At 36.5% G+C, this 16,235-nt stretch overlaps 1 protein-coding gene across 3 annotated transcripts in view; it reads right to left on the bottom strand.

The window, feature by feature from the left end:
• Positions 1-16,235, bottom strand: part of BRD10 (bromodomain containing 10) — an 86,147-nt gene that overhangs the window by 44,383 nt on the left and 25,529 nt on the right. For all 3 annotated transcript variants that reach the window (XM_063594493.1, XM_008977021.6, XM_034967116.3), the window contains one exon: positions 1,344-2,761. In XM_063594493.1, coding sequence (XP_063450563.1) covers positions 1,344-2,761 — 1,418 coding nt within the window. The remainder of the gene's footprint in view (positions 1-1,343; positions 2,762-16,235) is intronic.

Raw genomic sequence — 16,235 nt, 5'->3', positions numbered from 1 at the left:
CTCCTGACCTCATGATCTGCCCCCCTCAGCCTCCCAAAATGCTGGGATTACAGGTGTAAGCCACCGTGCCCGGCTTAGAGACTAACATTTCAAAGTGAATTTGCCAAATTCATCAAACTGAATTTATAAAAAACAAATGGATCGCTTATAAAATTTACAAGGCTTATTTCTAAAAGTAACTTTTAAACATTGTGGTTTTTCACCACCTGGATCAACGTGGACCATTTTGAAATTTTCAGTCCATTAAATTAAGCCTGTTTTTGGTAATATATTTTATACTACTTTATCAATGATACATTATATACATGTTTTAAAACACATTCAATTGTATTTAATGATTTAAATAACTAAAACATAACACCAATTATATTAGCTAAAAGATTCATTCCCTTATTTTCCAATTCATTACCAAATTTTTGCCAAATCTTACTTTTGCTACTGAAGAAAGAAATAAAAAGCTGAAATCCACAAACAATGATGATGAAGAGCCACCAGATTTTAATGTTAATTCCACTTTTTTTTTTTCCAATCAAGCAACTTCTTATTAGGGTTAATAAAGCTGATCATCTGCTTTTATCTCACTTATCTGCTTGATAAATGAGACATAAACTGATTTAAAAGACAGACAACAAGAAAAGCAAAAGCACCTAAGAAATTCAAAAGCAGAGCAATCAGCCACTGAAGACTTCATAGAATTTTCTGTTGTTTAAATAGGCTGTTGACAAATATATAGGGCATTTAAATTTGGTGAAAGTCAAACTTACAAATCCTTTTACAGAAATATGCTTCATGTCTTATTAGTTGATGTAATTTTCTTATATTCCACATATTTTCTTGATATAAAAATATATACTGAAAACATAGTTCTGAAAAATACATGATGTGGGAAAAAACAGACCCACGAAGATAATCTGACTACCCTTGGTTTAAGTAGCTAGTTGCTATGAACTTTAGTCCTGGGAATGTTACTTCCTGAAATCAGTGCTTTTCCTACTACACTGTACTGCCCTTAGCCTGAAAAAAAAAAAAAAAAAAACACACATTTCATAAGCGATGGGAAAGAAATTGGTCCAGAGAAAGGTAAAAACATAATGTCCAAACATGTTCAACTGAAAATTAAATTCAAACATACTGCATCAGTACTTTTTTTGTTGTAAGTATATAAAATGTCATCTGCTCTGGCTTTTTAACACATGGAATATAAAATAAAATTTGACCCTCAAATATACACGCATGCATACATGTGCATTTTAGTCTCTCAATCAAAGCATCCATGATGCATAATGGAAAAAGCAATTTGAATTATACTTAAATATAACTCCCATCCATTTGTGTTAGCTTACCAGATTTGTGCTTCTTGTGTTTTGCTTTTTTTTTGATGATCAATAACTTATTCTGGATCTCAGGTTTGTAAGACTTGAATGCAAGAGAATGAAGACCTTCGCGCTTTCTCTGTAAGTTTTCATTCAAAACATCTTTCAATTTCTTTTTTTTCTTTTTCTTCTTTTTTGCCCTCATTTTAGTTAGTTTGAGTTTCTTGTGGCTCTGTAGTGACTGCTCTAATAGAATATCCCTTACAACTTTGTGGCAGTTAATTTCTGGATGATCACTGTGACTTCCATTTACATGTATTTGGCAAGATTTTAGAGTATTTTCTTTAAATGGACTGGGTTCAATCTTTATTCTGGAAGCTTCACCGTATTTTTCCTGATTTTCTATAAACCTTATTTCACCTGGACTGAGAGGCTCTCCAAAGCCAGTAACTTCCCCTGGACTCCCTGGTTTCTCTAAATTTTCTTTACAACAATCAGTTTTTTTAATTTCACAAGGCCTGCGAATTCTAATTTCATAGTTGGATTTTACTTCCATTTCAACAGAGATGTCATGATTATCCAAGATCATTTTAGCAGGACAGCAAGCTGGATCAAAATTATTTTCCTGCTCTTTCTTGAAGGAAGAGAGCAGGCTATCTCTGCTACATCTATGTTCTCCATTACTTGTACTAACATAGTCACACTTCAATTTCTCCAATTTAATCCGAGGTACTCTTTGTATTTTAATGGGTGGAATTGGAAATTCTGGGGCCTGAAAGGGTCTCTGTTTATAAATCCGTACATCTGCACCACAGAACTGTGGAAAATGTACATAAGCATTCTCCAAATAATCATAACCAAGAATAACTTCCCTGCATTCATGGATAGGCTGTCCAAGTACAGCATCTTGAACCTCCTTTTGTGTTTCATACACAAAGTCACAAAGACCCTTAAGTAGCCACACTTTTTGGTAAAAAGGTAGTTCGTGAAAAGGTTTTTCTTCCAATGGATTAACTTCTCCAAGAACTTTAAAAAACTGAGGACACAACCCCAGTTTTTCAGCACAGTTATCAGGATTTTCAGTTTGCCCTACAGCAGTGTACCACTGTTGTACTTTCTGCCTCAGCGCTGCTTCCCAGGTCCTATAAGGCAAAGTAGGTCTTCGATGTAAGGTAGGTCTGCGATGGGGAGGACTTAATAGAGAAGTCATTATTTTCGATAGAAAAGCATTACACTGAGGCATCAGAAGACAACGTTCCAATTCGTAAAAGACTATTTCTGGCAAATTTAGAATTTGTTGAGCTAAACAAAGGAAATGCCCAATAGCTGGAATTTCCCACATGGTCTCCATACAAGTTGGAGCTGCTTGAGCTAGAAGTTTTCTTTCCCATTCTTCTATTTCCTTTTGACTAGCTTCTTCTGCTTCTTTTCTTTCCTGCTCCCGAAGCCTAAAGAAATTTAACAAATTATACTATTATTATTTAGAGGGTACCATAAAATGATAAATTTTAAGTATAGTTATCTTTAGTCAAAAAGGCAATCAACTGTCCTAGTTTTATTTATTTATTTATTTGAGACACAGTCTCGCTCTGTCCCCCAGGCTGGAGTGCAGTGGTGCAATCTCAGCTCACTGCAACCTCTGCCTCACAGGTTCAAGCAATTCTCCTGCCTCAGCCTCCCAAGTAGCAGGGATTACAGGTGCCTGCCACCACACCCAGCTAACATTTTGTATTTTTTAGTAGAGACGGGGTTTCACCATGTTGGCCAGGCTGGTCTCAAACTCCTGACCTCAGGTGATCCGCCTGCCTCGGCCTCCCAAAGTGTTGAGATTACAGGCATGAGCTACTGTGCCCAGCCTGCCCTAGTTTTAAGTATCAGTACAAAGTGTCTCATAAAAGTACCATTTTGCTTTTTTCAGATGAAGAAATACACATATCACTTCAATCTGAATTTGATGGAGGATTGCTGACATAATTATCCTCAAGGTAAATTCTTCAATTTATAATGTATATCAACTTCATTTACTAAATGAAAGCACAGTAGAATTTGATTACAATAATTTCTAGAAGTAATATGACTTCATATAAGAGCTGTAAAGATATTTATATCCTCTGACCCCATAATTCCATTCCTAGAAAGTTATACTAAGAAAATAATTCAACAGAAGCAAAAAGTTAGTACTTACCAATGTTAACTGGAGTTTTATCATATAAGAAAAACAAAACTATGAAAAAATTGTTTTAAAATTGGGAAATAAACTGGAAATATTGTGTAGCCTTAAAAATTAAAATTATTAATATCACGCATAAATACAGAAAATGTCAGAATACAACATAGTACTTAATAGTCATAATGAAAATAAGTATATATTAAGCAGGGAGGTGACAGTATTGCAAAAGTAAATAATTTCTAGGTTAATAGGAATATGAGTGCTTTTTTCCCCCTTAAGATTTTATTAGCACTAATATAAAAACTTAATTAAAAAAATGAAATTAGATGCAAAGATAGGCATTTAAGTCTTTGTGACCTTAGATTAGGCAATGGTTTCTTAGATCTGACACCCAAAAAATAAGCAACAAGAGAAAAATAGATAAACTGGGTATCATCAAAACTAGAAAATTTTGTGCTTTTAAAAGACATCATCAAGAAAGTAAAGACAACTCACAGGATGGGAGGATGTTTTTGTAAATTATGTACTTAATAGGAGACTTGTATATAGAATATATAATGAATACTTACAACTCAATAATGAAAGGACAAATAGCCCAGTTAAAAAATGGACAGGCTGGGTACAGTGGCTCACGCCTGTAATCCCAGCATTTTGGGAGGCTGAGGCGAGTGGATCATCTGAGGTCAGGAATTTTGAGACCAGCCAGGCCAACGTGGTAAAACCCCTTCTCTTTTAAAAACACAAAAATTAGCTGGGCATGGTGGCACATGTCTATAATCCCAGCTACTAGGGAGGCTGAGGCAGGAGAATCGCTTGAACCTGGGAGGCAGCGGTTACAGTGAGCCGAGATTGCACCATTGTACTCCAGCCTGGGCAACAAGAGCTAAGCTCCGTCTCCAAAAAAAAAAAAAAAAAAAAAAAAAAAAAAGGAGAAAGAAACTTGAACTTGAATAGATATTTCTTTAAAGATGTGAACAACAAAATGAACAACAAAAGCACATGAAAAGATGCTCAGCCTCATTATCAATTAGATAAATGCAAATCAAAACCAGAATGAGATACTACTCCAAACCTACTTGGATGGTTATTACACAAAAGACAGATAGTAGTAACAAGTATTGGTGAAAAAGTGAAGAAACTAGAAACCTCATACACTGTAGGTGGTATAATTGCTTTTGAAAACGTTACTATGTGATCTAGCAATTCTACTCCTAGGTATATACCCAAGAGAAATAAAAACACTTGTCCACACAACAGCTTGTATATAAATGCTCTTAGCAGTATTATTTACAAGAGCCAAAAATGGGAACAAATCAATGTCTGACACTGGCTATTTTTCTATAAATCAGATTGCAATACAGTAAGATAAATACATAAATAGTAAGAACACTACTTTGGCAAATATCACAACTTGCTCTTTTATAGAACAGCCTACTTTTATATTTTTGGTTGAAATGTCATACTATAACTGTCATTAGTGATTTGGTATTTATATATTACATTTGAGTACCTAAAAAATATTAAATATTCTTAATAAAATTCAACTTCTTTCAAATGTGCTTAGAGTTTTATGGAGTTTTATTTTTTACTGAATGAGGATGGTAGTGGGCAGGTAGAATTTGGCTTCCTCTGTACAGAGCTAGGACTCCAAAAGCACACACACTCAGTAGAGGGGCATACTAGAAAAAAGTCCCTTCCCTTCCCCTCATCCTCAACTAGAGGACTGCAAGAAAATTTTTTTGTCTTCACAATAGGAGTGGTGAGGGGAAAAAAAAAATCTTCAGAATTTGTAACTATAAGCTGACTCATATGGATTTATTGCCCAAATTCACATTTCCTGAGTGCTCAGAAAAACATCACACTAAGAAATGAGTTTAATGTGGTTTCATGCCAATATTGCTGTCAGGTACATGAATAACAACAACAAAATCAAATCTCTAAGGGAATGCACCTTAAGTCTAGACTTTAAGGAACTCCTACTACTACAGTGATAAGAAATGAGTTCACAGTCAAAGATAAAACATAAAAGGAATTAAGATATTAGGAGGGATAGGAAGAAAGAATCTGGCCCCAAGATAATAGATGTAAGAATTATAGGACACAAGGAATACAATGTTCAGTGAAAAGAAACTGAAAACATGAGCAAAGAGTAGGAGATTATAAAAAATGACAAAGCAGTTTTGAATACGAATTAAAAAGAACTTCTAGAAATGAAAAATACAGAAAATAAAATAAAAACAGACTTACAGCTAACTCCTTGATATAGTTTGGATATTTACGCCCTCCAATTCTCATGGTGAAATTTGATTTCCAATGCTGAAAGCGCAGCCCAGTTACAGGTGTTTGAGTTATGGGGGTAGATCTCTCATGAATAGCTTGGTCCCATTCTCACTGCAGTGAGTGAGTTCTCACTCTACTGGTTGTCACAAGAACTAATTGTTAAAATGGGCCTGGCACCTTCTTCCTCTCTCTTGTTACCTTTCTCACCACGTGATATGTTGGCTCCCCTTCACCTTTTGCTAGGAGTAGAAGCACTCTGAGGCATTCTCCTGATGCAGATGCTGGCCCCATGCTTCCTGTACAACCTACAAAACCATGAGCCAAATAACCCTCTTTTCTTTATAAATTACTCAGCCTCAGGTATTCCTTCACAACAATGCAAAATGGACTAAGACACTCTTCAACAGCAATAACAGAAGCCAGCACACAATGGAGTATCTTTAATATACTCAGAAAATAAGTGCCAACAGAAATTTCCATTCAGAGTAAAAATCTCTCTCAAAAATATAGACAAAAAGATATTTTCAGACCAAAAAAATGTGATATTTGTGACTGAAAAACACAATCTAAAGGAAAATTCTAAAGAATGTGCTTCTAGTGGAAGAAGAGTGATCCCTAACTAAAGCACAAAGATAGGGGGAAAAAAAGTAGTAATACATAGGTTAATTTATATAGATATGGCAGAAATAATGATTAAAATGCTCTATGGAGTTTAAAAAGAAGACAAGATAGAATTCAAATACATGACAACAACAGCTGGGCCCTGTGGCTCGTGCCTGTAATCTCAGCACTTTGGGAGGCCAAGGCAGGCAGATCATTTGAAGTCAGAAGTTTGAGACCAGCCTGGCCAACAAGGTGAAACCCTGTCTCTACTAGAAATACAAAGATCAGCTGGGCGTGGTGGTACACGCCTGCAATCTCAGCTATTTAGGAGGCTGAGGCAGGAGAATCGCTTGAACCTGGGAGGCAGAGGCTGCAGTGAGCTGAGATCACACCACTGCACTCCAGCCTGGGTGACAGAGTGAGACTCCATCTCAAAAAATAATACTAATACTAATATAAAATAAAATACATTACAGTAATAGCAAATAAGCTGGGAGAAAAATGATTAAACTGAAAAGGAAGAGACAGACCAAAGAAACACAAATCAATATCTAACATACAACAAATTGATTGGGCTGGGTGTGGTGGCTCACACCTGTAATCCCAGCATTTTGGGAGGCCGAGGTGGGAGGATAGCTTAAGCCCAGGACTTCAAGATCAGACTAGGCAACATGGTGAGATTTCATCTCTTAAAAAAAAGGGGCCTGGTGTGGTGGCACAGGCCTGTGGTCCCAGCTATTCGGGAGGGCGAGGTGGGAAGATCACTTGAGCCCAGGAGGTCAAGGTTGCAGTGAGCTGTGTTCATGCCATGGCACTCTAGCCTGGGCAACAGAGCAAGACCCTGTCTCAAAAAAACCAAAACAAAACAAAAGCAAGAGACAAAAAACAAATTGTAGCTTCAGAAAGTAAGAATAGAGAGGTAGGAAGGTAATGGTGATGGTGATAGTTGAAGACATAATGGCTGAGAATTTTCCAGAACTAATGGGCACAAATCTTCATTTCAGGAAGCCCCCAAAAATAAATGAAGAACGTAAGCCACATTTGGGCACATGATAAAACAATAATAAAACATCAAAGACATACACAAAAAAAATCTTAAAAGATGCAGAAAAAAGGACAGATTACGTATACAGCAATGACAGACTGAGAGATCTATTAATAGCAACAAAATAAACCAGAAACAACAGAACAGTATCTTTAAAGTGCTGAATTAATATAACTGTCAAACTAGAACTGCATAACCAGCTAAACTATCATTCATAGATGAGAGTAAGTTAAAGTCATTTTCAATTAGACTAAAATGAAAACTTCCATGTAGTGTCTTCTGCTTCCAACCAAAATGAAGTAACAAAGAATCAAATTTATACTTTCATTTGAACCAACAACAAAAAAATCCTAATACATGAAATAATGGTTTTCAAGCAAAAGACAGTGATCCATGACACATTAGAAAGAGATGAGGTGAGCCCAAACATTGTTTCAGTTTATTGCCTTGAAAGAGTATCCAGATCATGATGCAAACAGACAGAGAGTACCCAGACAAAGCCCAGCAGACTCCCTTATTGAGAAGGAGCCAAGAGTCCAGAGAGACCAAGGCAACTAGAACCTGCACAGTACCAATGAGTAGAGAGCTGCATAAAGAGAGAACTCTACAGATGTGCAGAGGATCTCCCTGGAGTATTCAGAGTACTGATTAGTACAGGGACAAACCTACAAAATATTAGAGAACATAGTGCCTGTTCCCACTAACTATGCTAGAAAACTAGACTCATAATTCACGGAATATTGGGTAGAATACTCAGGAAGGTCTTACCTTGGTAGTAGAGAATAATTAGACCTGGACTAGTGCTCAGGATCCAAGTAAAAAATCACAAAAGAGTCAGAATAATAAAGCTGTTTCCAACTAACTTAACTGCATTCCAGGAAAAAGCTCAAGATTTATAGAGATCCAAAAATATCCAGCGCTCACCAAGGTTTACAATGTTTGGCATTCAAACCAAGGCTACTAGGCATGCAACAATGCAGAAAAATGACCCATGATGAGAAAAATCAATCAAAACTGACCCAGAAATGATACACATATTAGAACTAGCAATAAGGGCTGGGCATGGTGGCTCGTGCCTGTAATCCCAGCACTTTGGGAGGCTGAGGTGGGTGGATCACTTGACATCAGGAGTTCAAAACCAACCTGACCAACATGGTGAAACTCTGTCTGTACTAAAAAAAAATACAAAATTAGCTGGGCGTGGTGGTGCATGCCTGTAATCCCAACTACTTGGGAGGCTGAAGCAGAAGAATCGCTTGAACCTGGGAAGTGGAGGTTGCAGTGAGCCAGGATCGCACCACTGCACTCCAGCCTGGGCAACAAGAGTGAAACTCCATCTCAAAAAAAAAAAAAAAAAAAAAAGATTTAGCAATAAGGTCATTAAAGTAGTTAATGAAACTATATTATTCCATTTGGTCAAAAACTTAAGTAGAGACATGAGAGATATAAAAAAGACCCAAACTACACTTTTGGAGATAAAAACTACAATGTCTGAGATGAAAATACACAGAATGCGATTTATGACAGATTAGACATGGCAGAAGAAAAGATTAGTGAACTTGAAGACAGAGATAGAAACTGTCCAAACTGAAATATACAGAAAACATACTTCTATAGTATATACTTAGAAGAGAAGAGATGATTACCAAAAGAAGTTCTAAAATGTGAGAAGAACTGGGAAAAAATAAACTTAATCATGGGTAAATATGAATAAAAAATACATTATAAAAACAGTAATAATGGTTAGTTTAGGGGTTAAAAATGAGACAGAGCTAAATTATTAATCAACAATAATATATGAGATGGACGAGGCAGAAGAGAACAAAATTAAGAAGAGGAACAGAGCTTCCCTATCAGTGGAAGTAGGTGTAAAAGAATTCCACAGATAAATAGCAACAGATAATGCCAAATGGAAAAATCAAGAAATAGCAACATAGCATTTATTTAGAAATGTGAACATGATTACCAGAAGAAATAGCTAAAAGTTAAAGGTAGCTGATTCTGAGTCATGGGCTTGAAGTTCAGTTGGGTAAGACTGCTGCCTTTTAGTAGCCTTAAGGATACTCTGCGACTTTTAAACTAGAGAGTGTGTAAAATAAAATAAGTCTGAAATCAATTTTTCAAAGCTAAAAAAAAAAATCAAATGATTTAATCACGTTTATGTTAAATTTATAGATACTCTGTACTTTACCATGAAACTGAGTTTCTCTACACTTTATGTACTGAGAAGGGTAGAATATTTTTCTTCAATATACTGTTATTAACAACAGGCAAAGTTTTCAAGTTATTTCCCATAAAATTTAATTCAGAGTTTGTTTAAAAGTTTGTAATAGGATACTGTATCTTAGAATCAACCATCAGAAACTGGGTTTGTTTATTACTATTCTTGGCAGAGAAAACTGATTTTGGTTAATCTTGTCATAATTAATCCTGACTATGAGCTCACTATAAAATCACTTATTAGTTATAAAACATCTCAGACTGTAAGTCTAGAAATTCTCCCTTTTTGGTTATACATATAAGTAAAATATAATGTTGTTTATGGCAGATTTCTATTTTCAAAATTAAATGTGACACTTTGTTTTTTTCCAAAGGTAATAAGATAAAGGAACTAGGAAGCGCCAAATAGTAGAATAGATGTGAAGAGTCAACACTAAGTAGGGAAAGGACAGCAAAAAAAAAAAAAAAAAAAAAAATCTGGGAATCCTGAAGGCAGTGCATACATGACTAACATCAATGAAATACATTTTGTTCTGATAGAGAAGAGTGTTACATGTTCTACAGAAGTGAAAGAGTGACAACTAGTGCTTGGGGAAGAAAATGAAAGGGAAAGTTGGAGTAGACGAAAAAACTTTTATGGACTTGCTTTGCCTAAAGCAGTGAAAAGCAACTTTTGGCCAATATAAAGATTGGTGATAAGGTAATTTCACAAATTATTTACCTGCTGCGAATATTAAGGACATACAGAAAGGTGAAATAACTGCCCCCAGCTTTTCCTAGCAGGTCAGTATAAGAGACAGAAACACAGTTTGCCTGGTAGGCCAAAGTTAGCACCAATTGACTTGCTCCTAGAAGACGAAGAAAATTCATGACACAGTTGAAGTGTGATAATGCCATCTGTGTGCACTATCTAAAGCTAATCAAGGGCTGCTACTCACACTGCTGCTGTTCCTCAAACACTGTAACTTTCAGGGGAGGATTATGGAATCTAGCCTCAGACTATGAATACTAAAGAGATGTGAGGAACGACAAAAAAGTACATGGCTGGTATAGGCCAGCATAAGGCAGAATAGCCCTTTACCTTTAGAAATACAACTATGGAGTCTCTTTCCTGATCTTCAGTAGTGTAGTAAATAGGGAATGGGAGCCTGCTGAAGATCTCTAGAGTTAATATATATAATCAGCCATTTTAAAAAAAAACTTTAACACTTATAGTTAAAAATTAAAAACAGTATCTTAAAAATGCTGAAGTGGCTGGGCGCAGTGGCTCACGCCTGTAATCCCAGCACTTTGGGAGGCTGAGGTGGGCAGATCACGAGGTCAGGAGATCGAGACCACGGTGAAATCCCGTCTCTACTAAAAATACAAAAAATTAGCTGGGCGTGGTGGCAAGCGCCTGTAGTCCCAGCTATTCGGGAGGCTGAGGCACGAGAATGGTGTCAACCTGGGAGGCAGAGCTTGCAGTGAACCAAGATCACGTCACTGCACTCCAGCCTGGGCAACAGAGCGAGACTCCGTCTCAAAAAAGAAAAAAAAAATGCTGAAGTACATCACATTTTGCTGGTAAGGCAGACAAAAAGCCACCTTCCAGAATTATTCTCATTTAAAAAATTTATCCAAAAGTACAGTACTAAAGGCAGATAAAGCAGTGCATGTTTCTAAAATACTAGCTCAAAAAATTAAGCCTTCAATGTTGGGAAAATACCAAAAGACTGCCTAAGGATATTTGCAAAAATAACATTTGCTATTTTTAAAAAGAGGGTACATAAACAATACTGAATAAACAAGAAAATTGGTTCAATTTTTTTTTTCTGGATCAGCTCTCATTTTTGATGTTGCTCCTTACTGGGCTGTGGCATGTTTGCCTGTTACTCTGTGAAATACTAATAGAAGCTGTGCCTAAGGTTATTTTAGCCATGCACGATTTGGCAAAAACACTAGATTTCCAAAAGAAAATTAAGTTTTAAAGTATCCTAACTTTACTATTATAGTTTTATAAACTTTTATTGAATGCTTACCATGTGTGACAACACAAAGAGGTGAGAAAACATGGACCTCACTCTCAAAGACATTGCAATTTAGTGTAAAAAAAAAAAAAAAAAAAAAAGGAGCTTTAAGAAATAATAAAATGTACACAAATTGATGGCATGAAAAAGGGAAGCAAGATATTTATTTATATTTTCTAAGATGAATAACACATAATATTATATTTTAGAAAAATTAACCATTCATATCAAGTCCATCAGTCAACCTTCTTATTTATCTGACAACAACAGAATCTCCTCTGGCTAGCTGAAGCAGAAAAGGAATTTATTTAAGGATTAGTACGGAGCTTATAGAAGCTCTGTCAAGAGTCAGAGAGCCAAACTTAGATGACAAAAAGCCAGAAAACAAGCCCAACCACACTTAGAAGGTTCTCCAAGAAAAACTACATGGTCAGCACTAGTTGGCACCTTTGATACCAAGAACCTGCAACAACCAGAAACTCCTACTACCACCTTTATCAAAAAATAAACCCTCTCACTCAAGATTGCTACCTGATGTTGTTCATACAATATCAAGTAAGAAGTATATACCTGCTCATATACCTCTACCTTACCTGTGAGGGGGTTTGAGAATATAAATTTTCTGGCATCTATCCTGGGAAGTTAAAACTTGTACTATAGGAAATTATCAAAATGTAAGAAAGCTATTTAAAAATGCTGGGTGGCCACAAATGATGAATATATATTTAATTAAGTCACTGCTACTTTGTGTTATAGAGAATATGAAAATAAATCACTTAATTATAAAGTCATACTATTTATTTTACAAAAATAATCACTGGAGTTTAAAAATCTGTTTCAATTCCAGTGATTTCCCGATCAGTAAAATACCAGCAAGTTTGTAAAAGTACATGAAATAAAGAGTACTAACAAAATACACACTGGCTGGGCATGGTGGCTCATGCCTGTAATCCCAACAATTTGGAAGGCCAAGGCGGGAGGATGGCTTGAGCCCAGGAGTTCGAGACCAGCCTGGGAAATATAGTGAGACCTCGTCTTTACAAAAAATGTAAAAATTTGCCAAGTGTGGTGGTCATGCCTGTAATCCCAGCTACTTAGGAGGCTGAGGTGGGAGGATAACTTGAGCCTAGGAGGTGGAGTCTGCAGTGAGTCGTGATCACATCACCCCAGCCTGGGAGACAGAGTGAGAACCTGTCTCAAAAAAAACCCACAAACAAAAAAAAATCCACTATTTCTGAAAATTCAAATGGTTTTGCAAAAAAGGAACAGTGAACAGATCTAGTATTTTTAAGACAACTAAAGTAGACTTATCAAAACTGCTATCTAATAATGTCATATTCCAGATTAATAGAAATTTACTTGAGAAGAACCAATTGCCAATTTTCATTGATTTGATTTTATTTTTTAAGTATCTAAAATAGCCGGTATGGTGGCTCACACCTATAATTCCAGCACTTTGGGAGGCTGAGGAGGGCAGATCACCTGAGGTCAGGAGTTCGACACCAGCCTGGGCAACATGGTGAAATCCCATCTCTACTAAAAATACAAACATTAGCTGGGCATAGTGGCAGCACCTGTAGCCCTAGCTACTCAGGAGGCTGAGGTGGGAGAATCACTTGAACCCGGGAGGTGGAGGTTGCAGTGAGCCAGGACTGCACCACTGCACTACAGCCTGGGCAACAAAGCAAGACTCCATCTCAAAAAAAAAAAAAAAAGAAAAAAAAAAAAAGAAGTATCTTAAATGTGTTATCTACTTTCCTGTTTAATAAACAAGGTATACAAAATATTATTCAATGATTCCTTAATGGTTTTAGGTCATCATTATAAACAGAATGTGGTGGTGGTTGTGATTAGCTTAAAGACTATTTCAGCAATAAATTAATCAGCTCTTTCACTCAATTTTCTCAGACTTTCACTTAGAGGGCTGCTGTCTCCTAAATCAACAGGGTCTCTCTACACCAGTTCCCCCAAGACTGCCTGTTGTCCTATCAGCATTTTCTTGAAGATGGCCAGACTACCAAGCCTTTCTCAGTATTTATTCCTCTCTGTTCAACAGGCCATCACTCGCCATCTCCTTTATACTGGTGTCCAAAGCTGTCCAAACTAACAAAGACAGCAATAGAGGAATGCCAGGATTTTAAATCTGGCCATCTAAGAAGCCATTATTTTGATAGCATATACTGCACAAGGAAGGTAATCAGCCTACTGTATAAAAATTAAAATATAGAGTGGGGAGCTTCCTTCCTTTAAATGGAATAGGTAACAAATTAGAAACCAAATTAGGTACATTTAAAGATTGTAAAAAATTTCTGTAGACCAGGGTTGGTTTAAAAAAACTTCACACACACACACACACAATGTATATATATATAGAGAGAGAGAGAGAGTAAAAATTTTTTAAAATCTACTTTTTAGTTTGTGTCTGCCCAGATGATCAGCTGTAAATTATCAGATGTCCATCAGATACCAGATAAAGTATTGCCATATTAAAATATATACTAAATTTTCGGGCTGCTGCTATCTTGATCTCAAACTTCTGATATAACAGGTGTTTTAACCTACGTAACAAAATGAAAACTGTTTTCCCCACTTCTTATGCCAAAGGTTTTAATTAAAACAACAACAGTAACAACAACAACAACAAAACACCTTCCTCTTCTAACATGACCTTCCTATGATTTCAAAGTCCCTTCCCTATCTAAATTTATAAAATCTATACTCTCAGCTAGTCTCTGACTAACTCTTGACAGGGTATTAGATTGACAGATTAGATTGTTTGCCTCTAGATCCATTCTCCATCCTTCACTGTAAGGTTTATCTGTATCAATAGGCAACCTCATTCTCAGTCTTCCCTTGGGTTCATCAATGGAGAAACCTGGGAGGTAATCAGAAAGATAAAATAAAGTGGGATGAAGCATTTATTTCCCTGGCTCTCTCCTCATGAGGTTGCCTTGGGCTTTGTCCTTCAACAGAAGTATCTTCTCAAAACAGTCTCTCCTCTATAACTGTTTCCTGGGTACCAGTTACTCTCTCTGCTTGCCCTGGTTACAGCCTTATTTCTTAAGATTCTGCTACATTGTAACCCCTTTGAAAATAAACCCTCTTTGAAATATCCTAATTTGAATGTGCCACGTTTCCTGGCAGAGGAGAGACACTGATACCAACACTGACAGATATGACATCCAGAGAAGACATTAAGCAGGCAATTAGGTCTGAAACTTAAAGGAGAGACCTAGACTATCTATCTATCTATCTATCCATCCATCCAATCTATTTATCATCAATTAATCTATCTATCCATCTATCTATCATCTATCTATCTATCTATCTATCTAATTTAATCTATCCATCTCTGTGTCCATCCTCAAGGGAGACATAAGAATGTTTACTATAGCATTCTATAATAATGAAACAACAGAAATACTTCAAAATGTCCATCTCTTCTGGAAAATGGATACACTGAAATACAGTCACATGATGTAATACTATTACATAGTTATTATATAAGGCTTGAAATAAACTAGAACAAAACAGTTCAACATGAATAAAGCTCAGATAAGTAAATAAATGGAAACAGAAAGTTGTTAAGGGATAAAAGACTATACTTTGGGTAAAGTGTACACTTCTCGGGTGATGGGTGCACCAGAATCTCAGAAATCACCACTAAAGAACTTATTCATGTAACCAAACACCACCTGTTCCCCAAAAACCTATTGAAATTTTATGTATGTATGTATGTGTGTGTATATATATATATTATTTTTAAGTTGCCAATTATATGAAGGTTAAAGACATGCAAAAGAATGTTATATATTATCTACAAATATATACCTATGTAATTAAAACATTAAAAATGCATGGAAATGACCACTTTTTGTGGTCATGATGAAGTAACTGAACCAAACTTACCCTCCTACTGTAAGCAGCTACAAACTGAACACAATATATAAAACATACATTTTCAGACACTGGACAAACAGTGCAGGACTGTGATCACCAAGAGAAGTGAAACAAATGAGATGATCCCTACAATTGCCCAGTGCTAGGACAGTTGGTTTGAATAGCTGTCCCCTCCAAAACTCGTGTTGAAATTTAATCCACAATGTGGCAGTATTGAGAGGTGGGGCCTTCAAGAGGTTATTGGGTCATGAGGGTTCTGCCCAAATGAGTGGATTGATGAGGTATCACGGGAATGGGGCTGATGGCTTTCTAAAAAGAAGTGAGACTTGAGCTAGCACACTCAGCCCCCTCACCATGTGATGCCCTGTGCAGTTTCGGGACTCTGCAGAGAGTCGCCACCAGCAAGATGACTACCAGATGTACTCCCTGACCTTGGACTTCACATCCTCTATAACTGTAAAAAATAAATTCCTTCTCTTCATAAATTACCCAGTTTCCAGTATCCTGTTATAAGCAACAGAAAATAAACTAAGACATCCAGCTTTCTGACTGAAGGCACTTTTTAGACTATGAGAACAGAAAGTCGGGATCAGGGAGTCCAGTGGAGTGGAGTTGAGGGGACAGAGATTGGCATCTGGGGGGGATGAAGCACCTGGAAGTTGTGAGAGAATTCCAAAAAGAAGGAAGTTACACAGAAC

The sequence above is a fragment of the Pan paniscus genome, chromosome 11 (genome assembly GCF_029289425.2).
Source record: "Pan paniscus chromosome 11, NHGRI_mPanPan1-v2.0_pri, whole genome shotgun sequence".
Classification (NCBI taxonomy): Eukaryota; Metazoa; Chordata; class Mammalia; order Primates; family Hominidae; genus Pan; species Pan paniscus.
The sequence above is the reverse complement of the archived record's forward strand: the minus strand, read 5'-3'. Positions and strand labels throughout refer to the sequence as shown.